Genomic DNA, 24,960 nt, shown 5'->3' on the forward strand with positions numbered 1-24,960 from the left:
TCCACTTCCGGCGCCTTGGGGCGGGGCCGTGCGTACGGCGCGCCGAGAGGCCTTAGGTCACTGGGCCGCGCCGGAAGTCGGGGCGCGCAGGCTCCGGAAGGCGCGCTTGACGGCTACCTGTGCGTTGGGGGGATCCTGGCAGCCATGGTGTCAGACGGTGAGGGGTGTGCGGGGAGGGACCCCCGAGCGCGGGACCGGGCGGTTCGGGCTTGGCCAGGACCACCCAGCTGGAGCGCTATTGGGGGGCTGGGCAAACCTTTTAGTCTTTAGAGGAGTAGCAGATACATTCATTTATTCAGTCAATAGTTTTGAATGGCCTCTTGGGTGCCAGGCGTTGTTTTATGCGCTGGGAATACAGCAGAGAACGTGGCAATCAGGGGCCTTCGTGGAGGTTCCAGTCTAGTGGGCGAGGCAGACCATAGGCAAGCAAATAAGAATAATTTCGGAGGATAAGTCAATCTGAGAAAGACAATTATCATATGATCTCCCTGATAGGAGGAATTTGAGAGGCAGGACGGGGGACTTGGCGGGCGGGGAAGGAAAAAATGAAACAAGATGGGATCGGGAGGGAGACGAACCACAGGAGACTCTTAATTTCACAAAACAATCTGAGGGTTGCCGGGGGAAGGGGGTAGGGAGAGGGTGGTTGTGTTATGGACATTGGGAAGGGTATGTGATATGGTGAGCGCTGTGAAGTGTGTAAGCCTGACGATTCACAGACCTGTACCCCTGGGGCAAATAATACGTCATATGTTAATATAAATATTTTTTAAAAAGGAATAATTTCGGAGGGTGACGAGCTGTGAAGACCATATACTGGGATGCTGCAGTACGTTGTGATTAGGGGATGATCATGGAACAGCTACTTAGAGAAGAGTCCAGGTGCTGAAAGGGAGTCTTGAATGACTCTGCAAAGGCTGTGTGGCACGTTGAGCCACTACGTTACACTAAAACAGAATGGGGGACTTGAGGGTAAAGGAAGGTGGAGAGACCTCCATTCATACGTTAAACTACCAGTTATAGAGTCTGATGCCTTTTTTTTTTTTTTTAAAGATTATATTTATTTGAGAGAGAGTGCTTGCACAGGAGTGGGGTGGAGGACGGAGGCAGGGAGAAGCAGACATCCCGCTGAGGAAGGAGCCTGACTCCAGGCTCCATCCCATGACCCTGAGATCATGACCTGAACTAAAGGCAGATGTTTAACCAACCGAGCCACCCAGGCACCCCGAGTCTGTTGTCTTAAGAAAAAAGAGACCAGGGTGGTGGGAGTGAAGTGAGCTAGAGGGACGAGAGCAGGAAGCTTAAGTAGATGCGTGGCTCTTGTGGACCATAATAAAGAGGTTGAACTTTGTTTTTAAGTGTAATATGAAACCATGGTAGGGAGGAATAAGCAAATAATTTCTACAGTCTAATTTATAATTTTAATTTTAATTTATTTGAGAGAGAGAGCATGAGCAGGGAGGAGGGGTGCAGGCAGAGAGAGGAGCAGGCTCCCGGCTGAGTAGGGAGCCCAATGCCGGGCTTGATCCCAGGACTCTGGGATGATGACCTGAGTCTAAGGCAGATGCTTAACCGACTGAGCCATTCAAGCACCCCTGATTTATAATTCTATTTATTTAATTTATTTTTAAGACTTGACAGAGACACCGCGAGAGAGGGAATACAAGCACAGGGAGTGGGAGAGGGAGATGCAGGCTCCCCGCTGAGCAGGGAGCCTGATGTGGGGCTCGATCCCAGGATCCTGGGATCATGACCTGAGCCGGAAGGCAGACACTTAACAACTGAGCCACCCAGGCACCCCATGACTTATAATTTTAAAAGGTCATTTTGGCTGCTGTGTGGAAAAGAGAGCAAGAGTGGAAATAGGGAGTCTAACTGTCCATGCTTATCTTTTTCTTTTTTTTATTTTAAAGATTTTTTTTTTAAGATTTTATTTATTCATTTGACAGACAGAGGTCACAGGTAGGCAGAGAGGCAGGCAGAGAGAGAGGGGAGGAAGCAGGCTCCCTGCTGAGCAGAGAGCCTGATGCGGGGCTCAATCCTAGGACCCTGGGGTCATGACCTGAGCCGAAGGCAGAAGCTTTAACCCACTGAGCCACCCAGGCGCCCCCATGCTTATCTTTTTCAATCTATACCACCATTCTGTGAGAGAGGCAGGCCTGGCATGGCCCATGTCTACAAACTGTGGGGTAGAGACCCAAAGAAGGACATTCACCGGACAGTGCATGGGTATAGATACTCATCTCTCCTGTGAGGCGACACTGTCTTTTTCCAGGCCTCTGGGTAGTAGCAAGGAGTGGCTGGCCCTGAGAGGTGTGAGATGGGGCCTCATGGAAAGTAAGGCCAAAGGATTGTGGGCTTGTGGGTAGAGGAGTGAGGGCCTGGGAAAGACAGTTAAGTGCTTCTGTGCTAGACGTTTTTGTGTGTGTGATTTGCACATATCATTTCATCCCAGCAAAAATCCTCCTTCTATAAGGAGTTCACGATCTAGTGGACTAGCTTTAGCAGAACTGGTGAGAGAGATCAGAAACACAAGCAATTGCGAAATGAGATAATGAGTACTAAGTGTCATTAAAAGAGGGTCAGAAGTGGACAGGGGGGTATTGAAAGGCCACACTCTTTACAGTCAAGCAGATCTGTCTTTGCAGCAGGGAGTTTTGCTGCTTGCTAGCACGCCGTGTGACTTCGAGCAAGCTCCTTTCATCTGCAAAAAAGGAGTGCGGTATAGCCTAATTGTCGAGACAATGTGGATTATGAGATACGTTTTTGTTTAGTATACCACTAAGAGAGATGTGCTGCCAGTCTTAGCTGTAAGATACCATCCTGATTTTAGCAACAGCTAAATGTTAAAAAGAAAAAAAAAAGGAGAGTGGCCATGTCATAATTGATGGAAGGTGGCAGTAATATATATAATCCAGTATATTGGATTATAGGATTACACATGCCACTGGCTGATGCAGAGATGGCTAACATTGGTGTTCTCCTCAAGTAGGGAGCCAGGACCTGTTGGAAGACCTGGGGAGGGTCTTTACAAACTGGGATTGTTGGCTTGGATTGTTGGCTTTCATGAGGCTAATGTGTTTATCCTTTGTTAATACTTTCAGAAGATGAATTGAATCTTCTAGTTATCGTAGTTGATACCAACCCAATTTGGTGGGGAAAGCAAGCATTAAAGGAATCTCAGGTAAGATTGCTTGAGGAGGCCTATGGATAATTTTGGTTTAAGTGTGTTTGTATTGCTTTTTGGGAATCAGCTTCATTAAAAAAAAATTAGCTTTTTTTAAAAAAGATTTTATTTATCTATTTGATGGAGAGAGAGCGAGCACAAGCGGGGGGAGTGGCAGGTGGAGGGAGAGGGAGAAGCAGGCTCCCTGTGGAGCAGGGAGCCCAGTGTGGGGCTCAATCCCAGGACCCTGAGATCATGACCTGAGCTGAAGGCAGGGGCTTAACCCACTGAGCCACCCAGGCGCCCCTTATCATGAGTTTAGATTTCTGTAACCTCCAAACCACCACCACGGTCAAGACTGAACCATGCCAACATACCCAGGAGCTCTCTAGTGCTCCCTTTATAGATGCTGTCCCTTTGTAGTCAGTTCCTGGTCCCGAGCCATGGTAGGTGCTGATCTCCTACTCTTGTCCCACACTTTAGTCCTGTGAATAGGTCATAAAGTGTTTTTGAGATCCCCCCCCCCCCCTGCAACAGAATGCCCTTGATCATTTTAGGCTGGTCCATTTAGCAAAGTTTGTCCTTTCTGTTGCGGGGTGCTATTCCAGGGCATGAGGTAACACAGTTCGTCCCATCACTCACCTGGGAAAGCTCTCCATTTGGGGTTTTTTTTTCAGTCGTTGGCTATTACATCAAAAACTGCTCTGAGGGGCGCCTGGGTAGCTCAGTGGGTTAAAAGCTGCTCTGAGAATTTGTATAGAGGTTGTTATGTGGGTAGATGTTTTCATTTCTGTGGGATTAGTGCCCAGGATCGCAACTGCTAGAAAGTAGGAAGAAACTGATACATTGTTTTCTAGAATGGATTTACATTCCCACCAGCCAAGTGTGAGAGATGCAGTCTCTCCCTCCCCTCACCATGCTGACACATTTTTGTACTAATTGTTTTCGTAGCTGAATAATGATCCCTTAAGGTGAATCTTTTTTTTTTTAAGATTTTATTTATTTATTTGACAGAGATCATAATTAAGCAGAGAGGCAGGAAGAGAGAGAGGGGGGCAGGCTCCCTGCTGAGCAGAGAGCCTGATGTGGGGCTCAATCCCAGGACCCTGGGATCATGACCTGAGCTGTAGGCTTATTGGCCGTATAGATAAGCCTCCTGAGATGTGTTTGCATGTCATCTATCCATTGTTTGGTTGGATTGTTGGGTTATGTTTAACTGTTGAGTTTTGAGATTCCTTTATGTTTCAAGAGATAAGCCCTTTTTTCAGATATCAGATGCTGAGAAAATATCAGTATTTTCTCTTTAGGTTGTCTTTTCATCCTCTTGTGGTGATCTTTCACAGAGCAGGAAGTCTTTTTAATTTTGATCAAGTCCAGTTACTCGATATTTAAAAAATATAGCCTGTGCTTTTGGTGCTTTTGGTAAGAGTTCTCAACCTTGTCTAGGTCACAAAGATGTTCGTCAGTGTCATCTGAAAAGTTTTACATTTAAATCCACAATCCAGGGATGCCTGGCTGACTCGATCGGTAGAACCTGTGACTCTTGATCTCAGGGTTGTGAGTTCGAGCCCCACCTTGGGTATAGAGATTACTTAATAAAATCTTAAAAAAAATTCCACAATCTACTTTGAGTTAATTTGGTAAAAAGATTTTATTTGTTTATTTTTAGAGAAAAGAGAGATCATATGCAGGGGTAGGGATAGAGGGAGAGAGAGAGAGTCTTTTTTTTTTTTTTAAGACTTTATTTATTTATTTGACAGAGATCACAAGTAGGAAGAGCAGCAGGCAGAGAAGGGGGGAAGCAGGCTCCCCACTGAGCAGAGAGCCAGATGCAGGCTCTATCCCAGGACCCAGAGATCATGATCTGAGCCGAAGGCAGAGGCTTTAACCCACTGAGCCACCCAGGCGCCTCCCGGAGAGAGTCTTAAGCAGACTCTGTGCTGAGTGAGGTCCCTGACATGGGGCTTGATTTCATGACCTCGAGATCATGACCAAGAGTCGGCGGCTCATCCGACTGCACCACCCAGGTGCCCCCATTTTGAGTTAACTTTTTAATAGGCTGTGACATTTAGATTGAGGTTTATTATCTTGTCTATGAATAATCTAATTGTTCCGGCACCATTTTTGGAAAAATTACTCTTTCTCCACCAAATGGCTTTTGCAGCCTTGTCAAAAACCACTTGGGTGTAGATGTGTGGGTTTATTTCTAGTTGCTGCAGTGCTCTCTTCCTCAACCAGTACCACAGAGTCTTGATTACTATAGCAAGACAGTAAGTCTTGGGCTCCAGCAGGCTGTTTCGTCCCACTTTATTCTTCCTCAAAACTGTTTTTTTAACTATTCTGGTTCCTTTTCTTTTCCATATAAATTTTAGAATGAGCTTGTCTATGTCTATAAAAGATCTTGTTGGAATCTTTTTTTTTTTTTTAAAGATTTTGTTTGACAGACACACAGTGAGAGAGGGAACACAAGCAGGGGGAGTGGGAGAGGGAGAAGCAGGCTGTCCACTGAGCAGAGAGCCCGATGTGGGGCTCGATCCCAGGACCCTGAGATCATGACCTGAGCCGAAGGCAGATTGCTTAATGGCTGAGTCACCCAGGCGCCCTTCTTGTTGGAATCTTGATAGGAATTATCAATTAAACCTGTTTATCAGTTTGAGGATGTATTCTACATAGGCCTGCTAGGTCTCAATTATGTTGGGTCTTCCAGTCTACAAATATAGTACATCTCTCCATTTACTTAGATCTTGATTTCTTTCCTTCTTTTTTTTAAAATCTTGATTTCTTTCATTAGTGTTTTATATATTTAAAAAATATTTTTAAAACTTCTTTTTTATTTTTTTATTTTTTATTTGACAGAGGGAGAGAGATCCCAAGTAGGCAAAGCATCAGGCAGAGAGAGAGGGGGAAGCAGGCTCCCCACCGAGCAGAGAGCCCGATGCGGGGCTTGATTCCAGGACCCTGAGATAAAGACTTGAGCCAAAGGCAGACGGTTAACCCACTGAGCCACCCAGGTGCCCATGTTTTATACTTTTTATCAGAAAAGGCCTGTACAGGGACGCTTGGGTGGTACAGTTCTCCAGTGAAATCATCTGGGCTGGAGTTTGCATTTTGGGGAAGTTTGAAACTACGAATTAATTTTTTTTTAGTAGTTATTAAACTATTTGATATTTTTCATATTGGACAAGTTTAGTTATAGGTAGTTTTATTTTGATGTTTTTTCTACTTCGTGTAACATTTTTGAGGTTTATCCAGGTTGTGGCATGTATTGGTGATTCCTCTTTACTACTGAATAGTATTTTGTTGCATGGATATACTTCTTACTCACCTATTCATGGACATCTGGATTGTTTCTACTGATTATTCTCAAACAAGTCTTTGTGTGGACATATGTTTGCTTTTCTCTCGAGTAGATACCTATGAGTTGAACTGCCTGGTCACATGGTAGGTTTAGATTTAACTTGAAGATGCTGCCAGACTTAACAAGTGGGGACGCCATCTTCCATTCCCTTGAGCAGTGTGTGAGAGTTCCAGCACCTTCACTTCCTTGCCAACACCTGTCTGTTTTGTTAGAGTCATTCTAGTAAGCAGGTAGTGGCATCTCCTTGTGGTTTTAATTTGCATTTCCTTAAGGACTATTATATATATAGATATAGATTATATACATATATATATATGTATATAATACATGCTTATAAACTGCCCTTGTATTTTTTTAATTGAAATGCATTAATTGAAATTATTACACCCAACTTAAAATTGGGTTGTTTGTTTTCTTATTACTGAGTTGTAAGAACTCTTTATATAGTCTGGATGCAAGCCTTTTTTCAAATATATGATTTACAAATATTTTCTTCTGGTCTGTGACTTTGTGGCTTGTCTCTTCAATTTCTTGATGGTGTCTTTCTTAAAATCAAGGGGTGCCTGGCCATCTCAGTCAGTAGAGCATGCAACTTTTGATCTTGGGATCGTGAGTACAAGCCACACATTAGGTATGGATCCTACTTTAAAAAAAAAAAAAATACAGGAGCACCTAGGTGGCTCAGCGGATTAAAGCCTCTGCCATTGACTTAGGTCATGATCTCAGGGTTCTGGGATCAAGCCCCACAAGCCCTGCTCAGCAGGGAGCCTGCTTCCTCCTTTCTGCCTACTTGTGATCTCTGTCTGTCAAATAAATAAATAAAATCTTAAAAAAAAAAATACAAAAGATGGAGCACTTGGGTGGTTTAGTGGGTTAAAGCCTCTGCTTTCGGCTCAGGTCATGATCCCAGGGTCCGGGGATCGAACCCTGCATCCGGCTCTCTGCTCATTGGGGAGCCTGCTTCCTCTCTCTCTCTCTCTGCCTGCCTGTGATCTCTATCAAATAAATAAATAAAATCTTAAAAAAAAATACAAAAGAAAAGTCAAAGTTAAAATTAGCTTTATCAAGAGAAAATTGACATGCAGTGCTCAGCACATATTTGGAGTATTTGGTTTGATATGTTTTCGTATATGTATACATTCATGAAATTATCACCATAATCAAAACTATGAACGTATAAATCTGTCACCCCCAGAAGTCTCATATTTCTTTATAATTTATCCTACCTCCTCCTCTCTGCTTGTCCCTACCCCCAGGCCACCACTGATTTTAGATTAGCTTACATTTTCTGGAATTTTATATAAATGGAATCAATGGTCTGGTTTCTTTACTTAGCATAACTTTTGAGATTTGTCTGTGTTGTTCCCGTAATTCGTTCCTTTTATTGGAGAATAGTATTCCATCTTATAGAAAGAACAGCACATCGCTGCGTATTACCCTGTGTTGCCCTCCAAAAATACTGTTTTAGTTTTGAACTCCCATCAGTGGTATATGAGAAGGCTTTTTTTTTTTTTTTTTTGGAAACCACACAAGACGTTCTCTTTCCTTATTTTACCTTTTGCCAATATCATGTACCATAGAAGCTATCTCAGTTCGCTCTTAGTGTATTCTATGGTCCCCTTGTATTTTTCCCTTGGGGCATTGCCCATTTTCCTCTTCTGGTTTTGTTTTTTTGTTGTTTGTTTTTTACCGATTTGTAGACACTTTATATGAGAAGGCTAACCTTTTGTGTCATATGTTGATATTATCCCAGTTTGTAATTTGGCTTTCACTTTTGCTTACAGTCATTTTTTTGCCATACAGAAATTTTAATAGATTTGCTTTACTTTTTTTTTTTAAGATTTTATTTATTTATTTGACAGACAGAGATCACAAGTAGGCAGAGAGGCAGGTGGGGGCAGGGGGTATGGGGAAGCAGGCTCTCCACTGAGCAGAGAGCCTGACATGGGGCTCAGTCCCAGGACCCTGAGATCATGACCTGAGCTGAAGGCAGAGGCTTTAACCCACTGAGCCACCTAGGCGCCCCCTACTTTTTTTTTTTTTTTTTTAATAAAGTGGGATTTATCAGTGTTTTATTTGTTGCCGGAAGTATTCTTTTCTTTAAGAGAAACATGCTTTATTCCAGGATTATAAGAATATCCACCTACATCTTAATAGTATTAGTACTTGTGAGAATGTAAGCTCCACAAAAGAAGGGATCTTTGCCTGACACATAGCAGGAGCCTGGCATACTTAGTGAATGAATTGAAAACTTACAGAAATCATCAGTTTAATCAGTGTGTGTTAATCATCTACTTCATACATACTAATAATTTGTTAGTAATTTTATCACAGAATATGTGACATGTTTGCTTTCCTTAAATGTTTGCAGAAAATAGTTGTGGAATAATGCACTGATGTGGAAATCATCTCACATAAGGAAAAGTAGAATATTAGTTTTCAGGTGGTTTGCTTATGGCTTTGGAGGAGGGAGCTCCCCAGCAAATTTTTAGCAGTGAATAAAATTTAAGTGAAATCTTTATCAAGACCCAACCTAGTTATTTGTATAGCTACTTTACCTTTTCTCATGTTTTCTGTTTTTCAACAGTTTACTTTATCAAAATGCATAGATGCTGTGATGGTGCTGGGAAATTCTCATTTATTCATGAATCGTTCCAACAAACTTGCTGTGATAGCGAGTCACATTCAAGAAAGGTACGACCATAGTGATTCTTCTACCTATTTGGTGTTTAACATTTGTGAGGTTTTTGTGCCAGTCAGCATGTACTACTCTTCCTTTTCTGTGTTGCAGAATTTTTTTTAATGTAGCGTTGAACAAGACTCGCAGCATGAGTCAGTACATGTAGATTGTGACAGAGATGAAAATTGGAAGACTCATTAGCTGGTACCTAATAGACTTGCATCATGTGCGCATTTAACTTACCCGGGTTCACCCATCCTTTCTAGGCAAAAGCCAGGGACAATTATCCAGCAAGAGTGGCAGCTCCTATTACTGTTCTTTGCTCGAGTCTGCCCTGGGTGGGGGCAGACGAAACAGGAGGTGTGATTCTGCTCTCTTTCCTCGAGTTGTGGGCTCTGCGTGCTTCTCAGGGTGTAATGTTTCACTGCTCTCGGTGTGATTCTGGTGTTTACAGATGAGGGTTTTTCTTGTTAATTGGGTTTAAACCCAAGCGAAGGACTCCATCTGGTGCTCAGCCGAGGAAGCAGTGACCTTTTCTAAGACGGGTGTAAACACTGGCTGGGGCAAGGGGTAGAGTCTCTTAGGGGCGGGTGCGTAGTAGGGCAGCTCAAAGGGGACTAGGTATAGGCTACATATTTTCACCGCATTTACTTTTCATGCATACGCTGACCGTAGAATCATACTTCCCGTGTAAGACATGGCTCTTCTGGGTCTTGATTAAATGTTACATCCTGGTTGAAGTGACTCTTGTGTACCCGCGTATTTCATATAAGGTCAGTGGATAGTTCTCAAACTTCTTATTTCTTAGGGCTATTCTCTTTGGTGTGTTGAAGGAGCCTGTGGGCCCCCCAGTAAGTGCTCCAGCTCCCATGATCACCATGCATTTTTCTCAGAGTTGAATGAAAAACGATGACTCTGATTTGATTAAGGTATCAAAAGAAAAACTATGAGAAGCAAAGTTCTCCAGTGTTTAGAAGAATCAAATACGGGGTTCTATAGGATTGCTATAAAAATCATGAAGCACTAGGAGAATCTTTTAGGGACCCTTGGGGCAGATTTTTGTTACTGGGGTAGATAAATATACCTCAAATAATAAACTAGTCGCAAGTGAGAATTTGGTTATGACTCTTCCCAGCTGGCATCTGAGAAAGTAGAATGAGGACCACCCCGAAGCATTTCCAGAGGCTGGGACCCAGCACACATGCGTTATTTCCTCTCACTTGTGAGAAACCAGGGGATCGTTAAAACATTCTCTGGGGTAGACCTCATGTTTGCCAGTTTGCCCGTCTTATACATTTCTTAAAAATGAAACTTACTACAGAATCTTGTGTCAGAATTGCTGTGGGTGGTTGTTTACTGAATTTCATCTGGATGTCTAGTGAAGACAGCGTCCTGGTGTAACTTGGTGTTTTTTCCCCCACTGTTTCAGTCGATTCTTGTATCCTGGAAAGAATGGCAGACTTGGAGACTTTTTTGGAGACCCTGGCAACCCTTCCTCTGAGTTCAGCCCATCAGGGAGTAAGGACGGGAAGTACGAGTTGTTCACAGCAGCGAATGAAGTTATTGCTGAAGAGATTAAGGATCTCATGACCAAGAGTAATGGCTTTCTCCGTTCTTGTTATCTTACAATTGCAGTTGAATGTGGAGGTCCTGAGGCTTTAAGCCCTGAGAGTTGGGTTTCTTGGGAATATTTACTTGTGTTCTCTCTCTTTTCTTTTGTAAAATCCTTTTCCTCAAAGCCTGTGCCTTGTTTGTGTGACCTCGTGACCTCGCCAGCATCTCCCACTGTCCGCCAGCCTCTACTTCTTGAAACCTACTCTTAGCCTCTAAGGCTTTTTTTTTTTTTTTTTTTTTTTAAGATTTTGTTTATTTATTTGACAGACAGAGATCACAAGGAGGCAGAGAGACAGGCAGAGAGAGAGGAGGAAGCAGGCTCCCTGCTGAGCAGAGAGCCTGATGCGGGACTCGATCCCAGGACCCTGAGATCATGACCTGAGCCGAAGGCAGCGGCTTAACCACTGAGCCACCCAGGCGCCCTAAGGCTATTCTTTTGACTTGTTTTTCCTCTCTTTTTGGACCATTCTTCCATTTTTTATTTTTTCCTTCATCTTGTCCCTTAAAAAATAGGTTTGTTAATTCTGCACATTATTTTCTTATTTTCTCTTCCTCTGTATGTTTCCATCCACTCTTGTCTTTAGTTATCAGTTCTCTGTGAACACTTCCCAGTCTCTATGACCTCTAATCCAGCCTTTCTTTCAGCAAACATCTCCGTGTAGGTGCTGCACAGTGTGGTCGGCTCGCCCCAGACCAGCTTCCTTCCCTTCCTCCCAGCTGCACCCCGTCTCCGCTCCCAGTTTCTGCCATGCCCTTCCACATACTTTTTCAAATTCAACTTTTCAAATTCAAATTCAGCTTTCATTTTTGAGCCCCCTCTCTGCTCACATTCAACATCTAATCAGCTATGATACCCTTTTAGCTAGTACCTTCAAAATCTGCCTGCCCCCTTTTATCGCATCTAGCGCAGGCCCAGCCCTGTTGGAATTTGGGGCTGGATCATTCTTTGTTGTGGCCACTGTGTGGTGCTTTGGAGGACACTTAGCAGCATCCCTGGCCTAGACCCAGTAGATGTCATAACATCCCTCCATTGTGGCCTCCAAATATATCTCAGACTTTGGCACATATCTTCTGTAGGGCACAGGTGCCCAGGTGGAGAGCTGCCGCTCTGGGTCATTCTAACAGCTTCCGCCTTCGGGCTCCTGTCTGTGTCCCTTCAGGTCTTTTACAGTAAATCCTCCTAAAAGCCAGAGTTGCTGTTTCCTGGCTTAAAGGGTGTTACGGGTCCCTTGTTGTCTGCAGTCTGTGGTTCTTAACTTGTAGCTGGTATCAGAGTCACCCGGAAGGGAAAGGCCACTCTTTTTTTTTTTTTTTTTTAAGATTTTATTTATTTATTTGTCAGAGAGTGAGCGAGCACAAGCACAGGCAGACAGAGTGGAAGGCAGAGTCAGAGGGAGAAGCAGGCTCCCTGCGGAGCAAGGAGCCCGATGTGGGACTCGATCCCAGGACGCTGGGATCATGACCTGAGCCGAAGGCAGCCGCTTAACCAACTGAGCCACCCAGGCGTCCTGGGAAAGGCCACTCTTTACAGATAGAAAGTAGGTTAGTGGTTTCCAAGAGTGGGGGAGGAGTGACTGGAATGGGCCCAAGTGACCTTTTGGGGTAAAGGAAATGCTCTAAAACTGGGTTGTGGTAATCGTATACAGCTCTCTAAATTTGCTTTAAAAAAACATTGAAGTGTTTACTTAAAAGGAGTGAATTTTATGATCTGTCAATTACACCCCAGTAAAGCTGGTAAGAATCCCCTGGAGGGCTTGTTAAAACAAAATGCTGGGTCCTACTCTGCAGTTTCTGATGCAGCAGGTCTAGAGTGGTCCCAAGAATCTGTGTTTCTGGTAAGTTTCCAGGTGATGCTCTTATACCTGGTTCTAGAATCATACTTTGAGAACCATGGGCCTCCAGGGTAAAGTCCCAACTTCTCAGTGTGGTGCTCAAGACCTTTCCGGGTCTGACCTCACCCATGGGTGAAGGTGTCCGTGCTCCTGGACCCGCTGCAGGCCCTGTTCACACCGGATGTCAGTCCGAGCTCTCCACCCTCTTGAGAGGCTTGGCTTTTTTCACTCAAGGCTTCAAACAATTTTCCAGCTTTGTCTCTGCTTGCCACAGCCGAGGGGGAACATCCTGCCCCCTTTCTACTAGCGGGGCAGCTCTCTGAGGGGCATGAGACAGAGGGGTGGTGGGAAGGAGTGCGGATAGGCTCAGAGCAGGCAGTTGCACGTGACCTTTTGCACCACTTAGATTGTTAACAAACCTGAACCTTTCCAGAAAACACCAGGGTATTTTTTCCTGTGGTAGAATATACATACTGTAGGGTGCACCTGGCTGGCTCAGTCAGTGGAGCATGTGACTCTTGATCTTGGGGTTGTGAGTTCGAGCCTCACATTGGGTATAGAGCTTACTTAAAAATAAAATCTTTTTTGAAAAGAGAATATAGATAACACAAAATTACCATTCAGCCATTTTATTTATTTTAATTTTTATTTATTTGTCAGAGAGAGAGAGAGAGAGCGTGCACAGACAGACAGAGTGGCAGGCAGAGGCAGAGGGAGAAGCAGGCTCCCCGCTGAGCATGGAGCCTGATGTGGAACTCGATCCCGGGACACCAGGATCATGACCTGAGCTGAAGGCAGCCGCTTAACCAACTGAGCCACCCAGGCGTCCCAACCATTCAGCCATTTTAAAATGTGCAGTGCAGTGGCAATAAGTACATTCACACTGTGTGTAAACATCACAGCTGTCCATTCCCAAATTACCCCAGACTGAAACTTTGTACTTCCTCAGCCCCTTACCACAGGATATTTTAAATTGAGACGATGTTAAAAATTACTTATTTAAGCATTACTGAGAACAGATTGCTGCTATGTTTTTAAGTATCAGCTGATTTCATTCTGGAAGAAGAATGCTTTGGTTTGAAAATGGTTTTAGTTCAAGAAAACCTGAACATTCTCTTTAATTTTCTTTTTTAAATTACTTGCAGGTGACATAAAGGGTCAACATACAGAAACTCTGCTGGCAGGATCCCTCGCCAAAGCTCTTTGCTGTATCCTTGGTGTTCTCGTCATTCAGAAGGTGTCTTCCGGATATCTTAACTTGTGATAATTTTTAGAACCTTGGGTGTCCATATTAATGAAAGGCATGAATATTCTAAAGTGGTGGATAATCAAAAAAACAATTTGTCTTGGCCTTGGAATTTTTTTTTTTTAAAGATTTTATTTATTTATTTGACAGAGATATCAGAAGTAGGCGGAGAGGCAGGCAGAGAGAGAGGGGGAAGCAGGCTCCCTGCTGAGCAGAGAGCCCGATGTGGCGCTCGATCCCAGGACCCTGAGATCATGACCTGAGCTGAAGGCAGAGGCTTTAACCCAGTGAGCCACCCAGGCGCCCCTGGCTTTGGAATATTTTTAAGATAAGCTGTAAAAACTTGAAACGTAAAAGAAAGAAGACTCTTCTATAGTATGTCCTTCTGCTCACACAACATTCTCCAGGATGCTTGTAACTTGCTTTGCCAAATTGGGGAGGGTGTGTGTGTCTTTTTTACCTTCCTTAAGTTAGGAGCTTATGTTTGGTATTTACAAAAGTCGTTCGCTACTCCTGAGGGTTAATAAATGAGTGGTTTCTCCTGAGGCCCACAGGTTATTTGCACTTAACATAGAGTAAAGAACACTGTCCCAAGCATGTTGATGTCTGTTGGTGTGATGTTCTCCCAGTCTTTAAAGAAAAAAAAAAAAGATTTATTTACTTGGGAGAGAGCAGAGAGAGAGAGAGACAGGCAGGGAGAACAGGCTCCCTGCTGAGCAAAGAGCCCGATGTTTGTTTTCTGGCTTGTGGACTTAGCGGTCATCACAGTATTCTAGGATGTGGTGGATGATCGCAGGGTTAATCATGATGATTTTAATTTTCTGGGACAGAGATCAGGTTTTGGTTACAAAGCTCAGTTGATTGCAATTGGTAAGTGGAAACTCCCAAGTAGTCTTGTGTGTTTATCTTGGGAAATAGAGCATTTCTTTTTTCACCTAGGTGGATGGATTAATTTAAAATTTGAGGTTATTTTTCTGTTTAGTATAAGTATTTATGAAATTATTTCAAAATTCCTTAATGCTAAAAAATTCAGACATTCATAGAATGAACAAGGAAGTGAAAGGTAGGAGTATGGTTTTTTGTGAGATCTGGAATCCTTATTTTATTGCTGTAATTTTGGTGGACTCTTTAAAAATGTTGGTTATAAAACCTTATGTTTACTAAGATGCAGTTAAATTTTAATCTGTCTTTATCTCTTTATAGATAATCAGGAAATGAAATCAAGGATTTTGGTAAGATTAAAAAAATCAGTACTATATTTATACACCACCTATATCAAATTAGAAAGCATAATGGCATAAAAGTGTTAGACCCATTTATAATAAATATGAGTATCCAGAATAAATTAACAAGCAATGTATAAAATCGATTATGATGAAAGACTAAAATTCTGAGAGACATAGGAGAATTGAAGGAATGGAGAGTCCTATTTTATTCTTGGATATCAGTTTTTCCAAAGTTAAACTATAAATTCAATCTTGGAATTTTTTTAAAGATTTTATTTAGAGAGTGCATGTCACGGGTCGGGGGATGCAGAGGAAGAGGGAATCTGAAGCCAGCTCCTCACCAAGTGCTTTAAGAAATTCAACAGTAAGGGGTGCCTGGCTAGCTCAGTTGGTAGAGTGTGTGATTCTTGATCTCGGGGTAGTAAGTTTGAGCCTCATGTTGGGTGTGGAGATTACTTAAAATCTTAAAAAAAAATCAGTTTATCTGGAAGAATAAATCAAGGAGAATAGCCAGGTGCTTTCTGAAAGAGAATAATAAGCAGGAACTTGCTGTTAGATCTTAAAACACATTGCAAAGCTGCAGGAACAGTGTGGGTCTGGCACAGTAGGAGGCCCAGAGTAAATGGGAAAGGCCAGGCTCCAGAAATAAAATCAGGTCCACAGAGGAGTTTGGCTTGTCGAAAGGAAGCACTTAAGTCAGTGGGAAGAAAATGGATTATTCAGTTAAAGGGGCTGGGCCAATTGGTTGACCATTTGGGGGAAAACAAAGTTAGATCTCATTGCTCACACCTAAATAATTCTAGTAAAGGTCAGACATGTCACTGTGAAAGTTCAGGTCATAAAAGCGCTGGAAGAAAGTACCTGTTTATAATCTCAGGTTAGGAAGGACCTTGCTGAGCGTGATGTGAAGCTTAAGACCTCAAGAAAATCAAACCCCAAAACAAGGGTGAAAGAAAAGCTATTAAAAAGCATTTTCAGTATCGCTACCTGACCGAGGATTAATATAATAGTTCTAAAATGTTTTTTATCTTATTCATTTATTTTTTTAAGTGGGCTTCACGCTGGGCCTGGAGCCCAACTCGGGGCTTTAACTCACGACCCTGAAATCAAGACCTGAGCTGAGACCAAGAGTCTGACACTTGACTGAGCCATCCAGGCACCCTGACCTTATCGATTAAATTTTAAAAGTTAAGGTTTACTCTAAAATATGTAGAAAACAAGCAGCCTGCAAAAGAAGAAATGCAAGTGGCCAGTTAGCATTTGGAAATACGTGGAGCCTTACCAGTGAGCAAAGAACTAGAAGCATCCGGTAACAGGGTTTGCATTGTCCGCTTCTTGCTCAGCCTAAATGGGCACTTCCCCATGTTGGTGGCAGGCTTGGGGGTAGGTTTTCCTCTTGCATTGCCAGTGGGAGTGTAAATCAGTACAACATTTTTTTGAGGCGTGTTTGGTGGCCTGTAGCAGGATGAAAGGTGTGTGTATTTTAGTAATCCCCCTGATTATTTTAGGAGCTATTCAGAGAGTTGTGTACAGCATATACGAGAGCGTTCCCCAGAGCATTGTCTAAAACAGGACTGGAAGCTTCTTTAGTGTCCTCTATAGAGAACTGGTTCATCAGTGGAGTCTATGAAATTAGCACAAAGGATGACGTACATCCGAATCCACTGATACAAGATTCATCCCCCCGCCCTGCGCCTCTGTGGGACCGAGAAGCAGATTGCAGGGCTGCCTGGCTGGCTCAGTGGGTAGAGCATGTGACTCTTGATCTCAGGGTTGTGAGTTTGAGCCCCATGTTGGGTGCAGAGTTTATTTAAAAAAAAAATAATTAAAAAAAAGCAGTTTGCAGAGCACTAGATAATCATCCTAGGGCACGCGTGCGCACTGCCTCTGTGTGTGTGTGTGTGTGTGTGTGTGTGTGGGCACGCATGTGCCCATGTAGGTGCTGTGTGGAACTGTTAACCAGGCACTGTCTATCTCTTGGAGAGTAGGTCATTTTACACTGCACCTGTGCACCTATTTATTTAACCATGGTGACTAGGCAGGCAGATCAGACAAGCTGCATTGGTTGTGTTTGCAGTGAGAACTCAGATATGCCCCCAGGTATTCACAGGGATGTGATTTTTAGGTGATTAAGGCTGCAGAAGACAGCGCGCTGCAGTATATGAACTTCATGAATGTCATCTTCGCAGCACAGAAGCAGGTGATTTGGGAGCATCTTTTGTTTTGTTTTTTAGTTTTGATTTAAATTCCAGCATATTTAACACACAGTGTTCTGTTAGTGTCATGCGTCCCATATCGTGATTTAGCACTTCCAGTTTGTCACCCGGTGCTCCTTAATCCCCATCACCTGTGTCCTCCACCGCCCCCTCCTCTGGTGACCATCAGTGTGTTCTCTGTAATTAAGAGTCTGTTTCTTGGGTTGCCACTCTCTTCTTCCCCCTGTCCTTTGGGAGCATTCTTTTTAGGAAATACTTATTTCATATGAGTTTTAGTTTTTGAATGACCTATACAAATATTTTGACTAAATGGTCTTACCAGTGGATAAAGAATATGGAATTCATACATCGTACTAGTCATTACTCTATTTTGGGTCCTGGACCCCATGAATATTATGGGTCCCCAGAAAAAAGTACCCTGAAACACAGTTTTGCATATAGTTTTATGGTATTCATGTAACCCTGTTTAGCCCATCCTTGGACCTCAGGCTACGAATTCCAGACTTATAGTTCGCTGCATACCTTGCCTCTGTTGCTCTCTTTGCTTGAGGAAGGTCTTACCAAGATTTGATAGTTTTACTTTGCAAATAATTGAATGAATCTACACTAATTCAAATGAATTATCACCAATGTATTTTCTTTGGTATGTTTTTAAGAAAAAACTTTCGTAAAACTTCAGTTTTAACCCCAAATGCTGCCATATCCCCATATCCATGCCTCATATTCTCCATGTTGTAGCAGCAGCGTGATGTGAAAAGACCGTGGGCTTTGGGGACAGGCAGATTGGGGTGACAGCACTGCTCCCCCCCGTCCCCCAAGCTCTGTGACCACAGCCTGGCCAAGGCCTAGGTGTTTCAGCTGCAAAATACAGATCAAATACCTGCCTTGCAGAGTTATTCCACTGTTTTAAGAATAGTCTAAAGAAAGTCTAGCACTTAGTAGTCCCAGTGTAATTTTTATTTTTATTATTCTATATTTTTATTATTCTATAATGTTTTTGGAATGTTCATTTCAGAATATTTTGATCGATGCCTGTGTTTTAGACTCGGATTCAGGACTCCTCCAACAGGTACGTGTTCCATGGAAGTGTGGTGGTGGTGGTCAGGGGAGCCTGGTGTGTTCTCTTCGTTGTTAACTGCCTGTCACCAGCCTTCACACAGTTTTAGGAATTGGCTGTGAGATGCTGTCACTTAGAGCACTGACATCTCTCTGGTCCTTATTTTATTTTTTTATTGAAGTACATATGACACACAGTGTCACATTAGTTTCAGGTGTGCAACTCTCGGGATCCTTCAACATTTTTATTTACATTTTATGTAATGATTGATTCTGTAAAAGTGAGTCACATATTGGAATGAATTCAGGCAATATAAGAAAGGGTTTTTTAAAGGGGTAAAAAAACGACAAACCTTTCAAATCCTATCCTCTTACAGTTACTGTTGCTAATATTAGGTGAACAGCATGTCACATTTCTCTGTGTAGGTATAGATGGAGGCATGGGTCGCTAAGCAGAGAATCTTTTTTTTTTTTTAAGATTTTATTTATTCATTTGACAGTGATCACAAGTAGGCAGAGAGGCAGGCAGAGAGAGAGAGAGGAGGAAGCAGACTCCCTGCTGAGCAGAGAGCTGGATGTGGGGCTCGATCCCAAGACCCTGGGACCATGCCCTGAGCCGAAGGCAGAGGCTTTAATCCACTGAGCCCCCCAGGTGCCCCATAAGCAGAGAATCTTATAAAGATGGTGTCGTACTGCAGATCTGTGCTGTCCTGTGTGATAGTTGTATGGTTGTTGAGCTCTTGCAAAGAGTCTGGTCTGGATTGAGATGTGCTGTTAGTGTAAAATACACACACTGAATTCAAAGACTTAGTATGAAGAACAGAATGTAAAATAAAGATTTTATAGGATTACCTGTTAAGATGATAATTCTTTGAATATACAGAGTTAAATAAAATGTTATTAAAATTAATTTTATCTGTTCTTTTTTCCTTTTTTTATGCGGCTAGGAAATTTTAAGTTTCACATATTGCCCATATTATATTTCTGTCGGACAGCACTGTTAGATGATGCTTTTCAGTCAAATGTATGAGACGGAAGTTTAATTTAACTAAAAAGGGGGAAAAAAACCCAAATAAGACTGAAGAAATTGCCGAAGTTTTGATAAATGTTTTTTCGACCACAAGAAATATTCTTTGCTAAAAGATCAGTTAAAAGCACAACACTAGAGGGATGCCTGGGTGGCTCAGTTGGTTGGACAACTGCCTTAGGCTCAGGTCATGATCCCGGAGTCCTGGGATCGAGTCCCACATTGGGCTCCCAGCTGCATGGGGAGTCTGCTTCTCCCTCTGACCTTCTCCTCGCTCATGCTCTCTCACTGTTTCTCTTTCTCAAATAAATAAATAAATAAAATCTTTAAAAAAGAAAAACAAAAAACACAACACTAGAAAATGCTGAGTTTAGGGTACTGCGGAGGACACAGAGTGGGAAGGGGAGATATGATTAGAAAGTATACTAGTGTCAGAGGTTCCAAATTGTCCTATTTCTTAAGCTTGATGGTAGATACATGGTGTTCGTTTTGTTTAAACCTACTTAAACCATACTTACATGTGTATGTGTATATGCTCTTGCACATATGGTTATATTTTAGAATTAAAAAATTGAAAAGGTTGAATCCATTTTTTTTTTTATAAAGATTTTATTTATTTGACAGAGAGAAATCACAAGATGGAGAGGCAGGCAGAGAGAGAGAGGGAAGCAGACTCCCTGCTGAGCAGAGAGCCCGATGCGGGCCTCGATCCCAGGACCCTGAGATCATGACCTGAGCTGAAGGCAGCGGCTTAACCCACTGAGCCACCCAGGCGCCCTGAATCCATTTTTTAACTGCACATTTCACTCTACACAGCGTCTGTTAACTCCTAGAGGATCTTTCCTGTGCCCTGAGTTTAAATGCCAGCTCTGCCTGCCTGACGCTCACGTCGCTATGTCTGGGCCAGACGCAGGCTCTCTGCGTTCCAGACTTGCATAGTCAGCTGCTCAGGCAGCATCTCCCCTTGGACATCCAGCAGCGTCTCAACTTGAACTTGTCGGAACCAGAACTCCTGGTTTCTGCCGCGCTGCCTCCCGGGGGCCTCCCCCTCTCAGCAGTGGCAGCTCAGTTCACCAGCCCCCAAGCCAAAAATGCTGCCGCTGCCTTGTTTCTTCTCTTCCTCTCCTTTCCATCCCATTAGCAAATCCTTTTAATTCCATCTTTAAAAATGCGCCTGAATCCCACCACGTCTTCTTCCTTGCTACCACTCAAGTGGTGGATTGTCCTTAACTGGTCTGTTTCTACGCTTACACCTCACACCAAAGTCTGTTCTCTACAAGGCCGGCAGAATGAAGCTTTCAAAATGGAAATCATATCTTGTCACTCACCTGCTTAAAACCCTCCCATGGCATCCCCTCACACACAGACTGAACCCCAGAGTTCTGCCATGGCTGTCTGTACATGCCATGATCTGGTTTCCGGGTATCTTCTTTTCCCATGGAATCTCTTTACTCCGGCTATACTGGGCTCTTTGCTATTGCTTTAAAACTACAGGCCTGCCGCCGCTGAGGGTGTCTGCATCAAGCTGTTCCCTCTGCTTCTAAGGCTTCTCCATAGGTATTTGTATGGTCTACTCCCTGCCCTTGTTTGGGTCTCTGCTTCTGCTTTTCTCAGAGAAGCCTTCCCTGAGCATCTAGGGTCACTCCATGTCCCCTTACCCAACTTCATTTTTCTTTATGGCCGTGATCATAGCCTGTGACAGTGTTTCTGCATGTCCTCAACTGACTCTGTCTTCCCTCCACCTGCACCAGGTGTCAATCAGTCGATGAAAGGAGTTAAACAAATCGTGGTATAACCATAAGATAGAATATTGTTTGGCCATAAAAAAGGATGAAGTACTGATCTTGCCACAGGATAAATCTTGAAAACATGATGCTGAGGGAATTGTATGAGTCCATTTGTACGAAATGCCCAGAATAGGCAAATCCAGAGAGAGAGAAAGTAGGTCGCTGGTAGCCTTGGGGTAGGAGGTTGAGAGTAATGGCTAATAGGTGTGGGGTTTCCTTTTGGGCTGCGGAAATGTTCTGGAACTAGATTGTGGTGGCACAGCTCTGAAGACAGTGAAAAATAGTGAAGCACACATTTTTAAAGGGTGAATTTTATGGCTTCAGGGTGATCTCAGAGCTGTTGTTAAAAATAGAATGAAAATGAGTAAACGTGGCTAGAATAAAAATTTCATCAATAGAAAACACAGGACCGAGGGCATGTACTGTCCTCCACTAAGCTCTTCAAAGGGGGAAAGAGTGTGGTGCCCCCGGGAAAAGTAGCTGAACACCTTGAGAGGTAATGGGAAGTTTCTGGTCCTCACGTGCCTTTGCGAAAGCTTGCCCTTTTGATGGGCTCCGTCATACCCCCCTCTCCTCCGGAGACCCGAAGAATGGCTGGTGAGATTGACATCTGTCTGGAAAAGCTAAGCGAGTCCCAGTTTGGCAGAGAGCCCTTTGGATGTCTTGCAGGCTTGTGACATCACGGGGGGTCTGTACCTGAAGGTGCCTCAGATGCCTTCCCTTCTGCAGTATCTGCTGGTAAGGGAGCGTCAGCAGGGCCCTAACACCTTGCGTCTGGGTGAGCCCCTGTCTCCTGGGCAATGAAGGGGGGCTCGATGGTGATGCTAGTAAGTGGGAGAAGGAGTAGCTGGGTGGCCCAGGGGCTTTGAAGCTAGAAGGGGACATCTTGGGTCATCTGTGAAGGCAGCTTATGTAAGCAGACAGCAGTGGCTGCTTTGGGGAGGTGCTCTGTACCTGCCGAGTGAATAAAGAAGCCTTTCTTGGTAGACTTTTTTTTTTTTAATTTGTTTTTTAAAAAGATTTTATTTATTTATTTGACAGAGATCACAAGCAGGCAGAGAGGCAGGCAGAGATGGGGGCGGGGGAAGCAGGCTCCCTGCTGAGCAGAGAGCCCGATGTGGGGCTCTATCCTAGGACCCTGAGATCATAACCTGAGCTGAAGGCAGAGGCTTAACCCACTGAGCCACCTAGGAGCCCCACTTGGTAGACTTTTAAGGAAAATCCTAATTTATTATTCTCTTTGGTGTTCACTACCTAATATCTGATACTTGACAACTTCCGGTTATATTCTCCCATGTTTTCAGTAACATTTCTTTGCCTCTTTTTTTGTTCCCCCCACACAGTGGGTTTTTCTCCCTGATCAAGATCAAAGATCTCAGTTAATCCTCCCTCCCCCAGTCCACGTGGACTACCGGGCAGCTTGCTTCTGTCATAGAAATCTCATTGAAATTGGCTATGTCTGTTCTGTGTGCTTGTCAAGTAAGTTCAAATACTGAGTTTTTCTGTGGGGGGGGGCACAGAAAATAAGTCAGCTGTGCGTTTGTTTTTTTCCAACATCCTGTTTGTTTTGTGTTTCAAATTTACAGTATTCTGCAATTTCAGTCCTATCTGCACGACCTGCGAGTAAGTATCCCTGGGCTGGTGTGTCTGGCCCACGCGGGGTTAGGGGGAGGGATTCAGAGCCCCGAAGGGGGTCTTCCTCTCTGTGTCGTTACAGGACAGCCTTTAAGATTTCTCTGCCTCCTGTGCTGAAAGCCAAGAAAAAGAAACTGAAAGTGTCCGTGTGATCAGAAGATCCCCCACGCCCCGAGCTAATCTCTTAGAGCTTATTAAGAGAAATTGTGTGTCGAAAGCTGTGATAGGAAGCCCTGAAAAAAATACAGCGTTGTATGGGATGATTTTGAATGAAGTTTCTTACAGGAAAGTTTTCTAAACTATTATCCTCATGCTGTGCTTTTGGGGGACCTGCTTTATTTGAGGGAGTCATTCTGTGCAATCTTTTCTGATGGTTTTTTTGTCCACAGAGGGAGAAGAAAGCATAAATTAGTGACTTTTTTTTTTTTTTTTTTTTTTAATGGGGTGATCATTTGTCTGTCAGCCTGGCCTGATTGCAGGCTTTAGACTCTGTTACCTAGTCTGGGTTCTGCCTGTGAAATGCACAACCAGTGGAATTTGAGCAAAGTTTTAGCGATCGTCCACTAATGGCATTAATCAAGATAGACCATCTTCCTTGAATCAACAGCTGACTTGGACGGTAGTCATGCAAATAAAATCCTTATTTTCTAAGTTAAGATTTAGCTCCAGAAACTAGCAGATTTGCTTTTGCCTGACATCACTGTGTGTCTGGACATAGTTATCCATGTAATAACTGTCGCTGAGTAAATACAAAGTCTGATCTTAAGTGAATGTGGAGAAAGGGGTGTGGTACTCTGGCAGTGACCTTCCCTTCTTCAGAGATAGTTGGGTGAAGAGCTTCTGCGTGAGAGCCGCTGTCTGGGTTCAGAGGGGGGCCTGGTGGAGAATGGATCCTTTATGGCTCAGTATTGTCCCCAGGTGGAATGAGAAAAAAAAGAAGCATTAATGTTGGAGAACTGTTCTCTAAAATAAGTGCGATAGGTTCAAAACAAAAATTATTTGTAATTTCAACAAGAAAAAACTTATTTTTCTATGGAACCTTGACGTTACTAGAAGTCTTTTCAAATTCCAGCACAGTGTAAGAAGGATTTTCAGGAATGGTGGCTGCTTTGTTTTGTTTTACGTATATTGACAAAAACAAACAAGCAATCGTAAATTGACAAAAACCCATTTGTGTAAACTTTGTATGTAAGTAAGATTTTAATTTTCCCTTCATGCCATCTCAGAAGCTGAGTCTCGTTTAAGTAATTTGGTATTTGGCTAGATGACTTCAGGTAGATTTTGTACTTTGGATTTATAATTCTGTTAAATACACAGAGGCTTTGGTGATCACTTGGCCAATATTTGTTAGTCCTTGAGTTTGAGAATCTTATTTGTCTTTTAGAAATAATATTTAATATTTCACAGTGTAACTATAATGGAAATCACTGTTTTAAGTCTGGGAAGTCATCAGATATCTAAAAGACAATTTCAGAGAAGCTGGTCAGGTTCTCGTTACTACTTTTTTATTTGAGATGCTTTGTGTACTGGCTTAATTCTGGTTTGGTTTTATCTTTAACTGTTGTGTTTATGGTTTATATAAATTTTTATAATAAAATAATTTAAATTTTTACATTTGCTTAAGTTCTTTTCTCTTACAGTTTATTTCATGCTAATTCAGCTTACTTTCAGGTTTGTATTTTAACTAACTGGATTTGGTCAAATGTCAGTCAATTTTTTTTTTTTTAAAGATTTTATTTATTTATTTATTTGACAGGCAGAGATCACAAGGAGGCAGAGAGGCAGGCAGAGAGAGAGAGAGAGAGGGAAGCAGGCTCCCCGCTGAGCAGAGAACCCGATGAGGGACTCGATCCCAGGACCCTGAGATCATGACCCGAGCCGAAGGCAGCGGCTCAACCCACTGAGCCACCCAGGTGCCCCAGTCAATTTTTTTTTTAAGATTTTATTTATTTTGGGGGGCACCTGGGTGGCTCAGTGGGTTAAAGCCTCTGCTTTTGGCTCAGGTCATGATCCCAGGGTCCTGGGATCAAGCCCCACATCGGGCTCCCTGCCAAGCTCCTCCTCTCTCTCTCTGCCTGCCTCTCTGTCTACTTGTGAGCTCTCTCTGTCAAAAACTA

At 43.1% G+C, this 24,960-nt stretch overlaps 1 protein-coding gene across 4 annotated transcripts; it reads left to right on the forward strand.

The window, feature by feature from the left end:
- The first annotated feature begins 9 nt into the window (after window positions 1-9).
- Window positions 10-24,455, forward strand: GTF2H3 (general transcription factor IIH subunit 3). 4 transcript variants are annotated; one of them, XM_082698559.1, is made up of 14 exons: window positions 127-157; window positions 3,105-3,184; window positions 6,023-6,177; window positions 9,112-9,218; window positions 10,634-10,800; window positions 13,796-13,858; window positions 14,930-14,959; window positions 15,100-15,128; window positions 17,248-17,322; window positions 18,354-18,407; window positions 21,878-21,946; window positions 22,552-22,687; window positions 22,795-22,831; window positions 22,926-24,455. In XM_082698559.1, exons 4-14 carry the CDS (start codon window positions 9,142-9,144, stop codon window positions 22,993-22,995), a joined length of 807 nt encoding a protein of 268 aa, XP_082554685.1. In that variant the 5' UTR covers window positions 127-157; window positions 3,105-3,184; window positions 6,023-6,177; window positions 9,112-9,141; the 3' UTR covers window positions 22,996-24,455. The 4 variants fall into 4 exon arrangements, with proteins under 4 accessions (XP_082554684.1, XP_082554686.1, XP_082554683.1 ...); XM_082698560.1 differs by lacking the exon at window positions 6,023-6,177 and having other exon boundaries at window positions 50-157; XM_082698557.1 differs by lacking the exons at window positions 127-157; window positions 6,023-6,177 and adding an exon at window positions 86-119.
- The last annotated feature ends 505 nt before the right edge of the window (window positions 24,456-24,960 follow it).

The sequence above is a fragment of the Mustela nivalis genome (assembly GCF_964662115.1).
Source record: "Mustela nivalis genome assembly, chromosome: 14".
NCBI lineage: Eukaryota > Metazoa > Chordata > Mammalia > Carnivora > Mustelidae > Mustela > Mustela nivalis.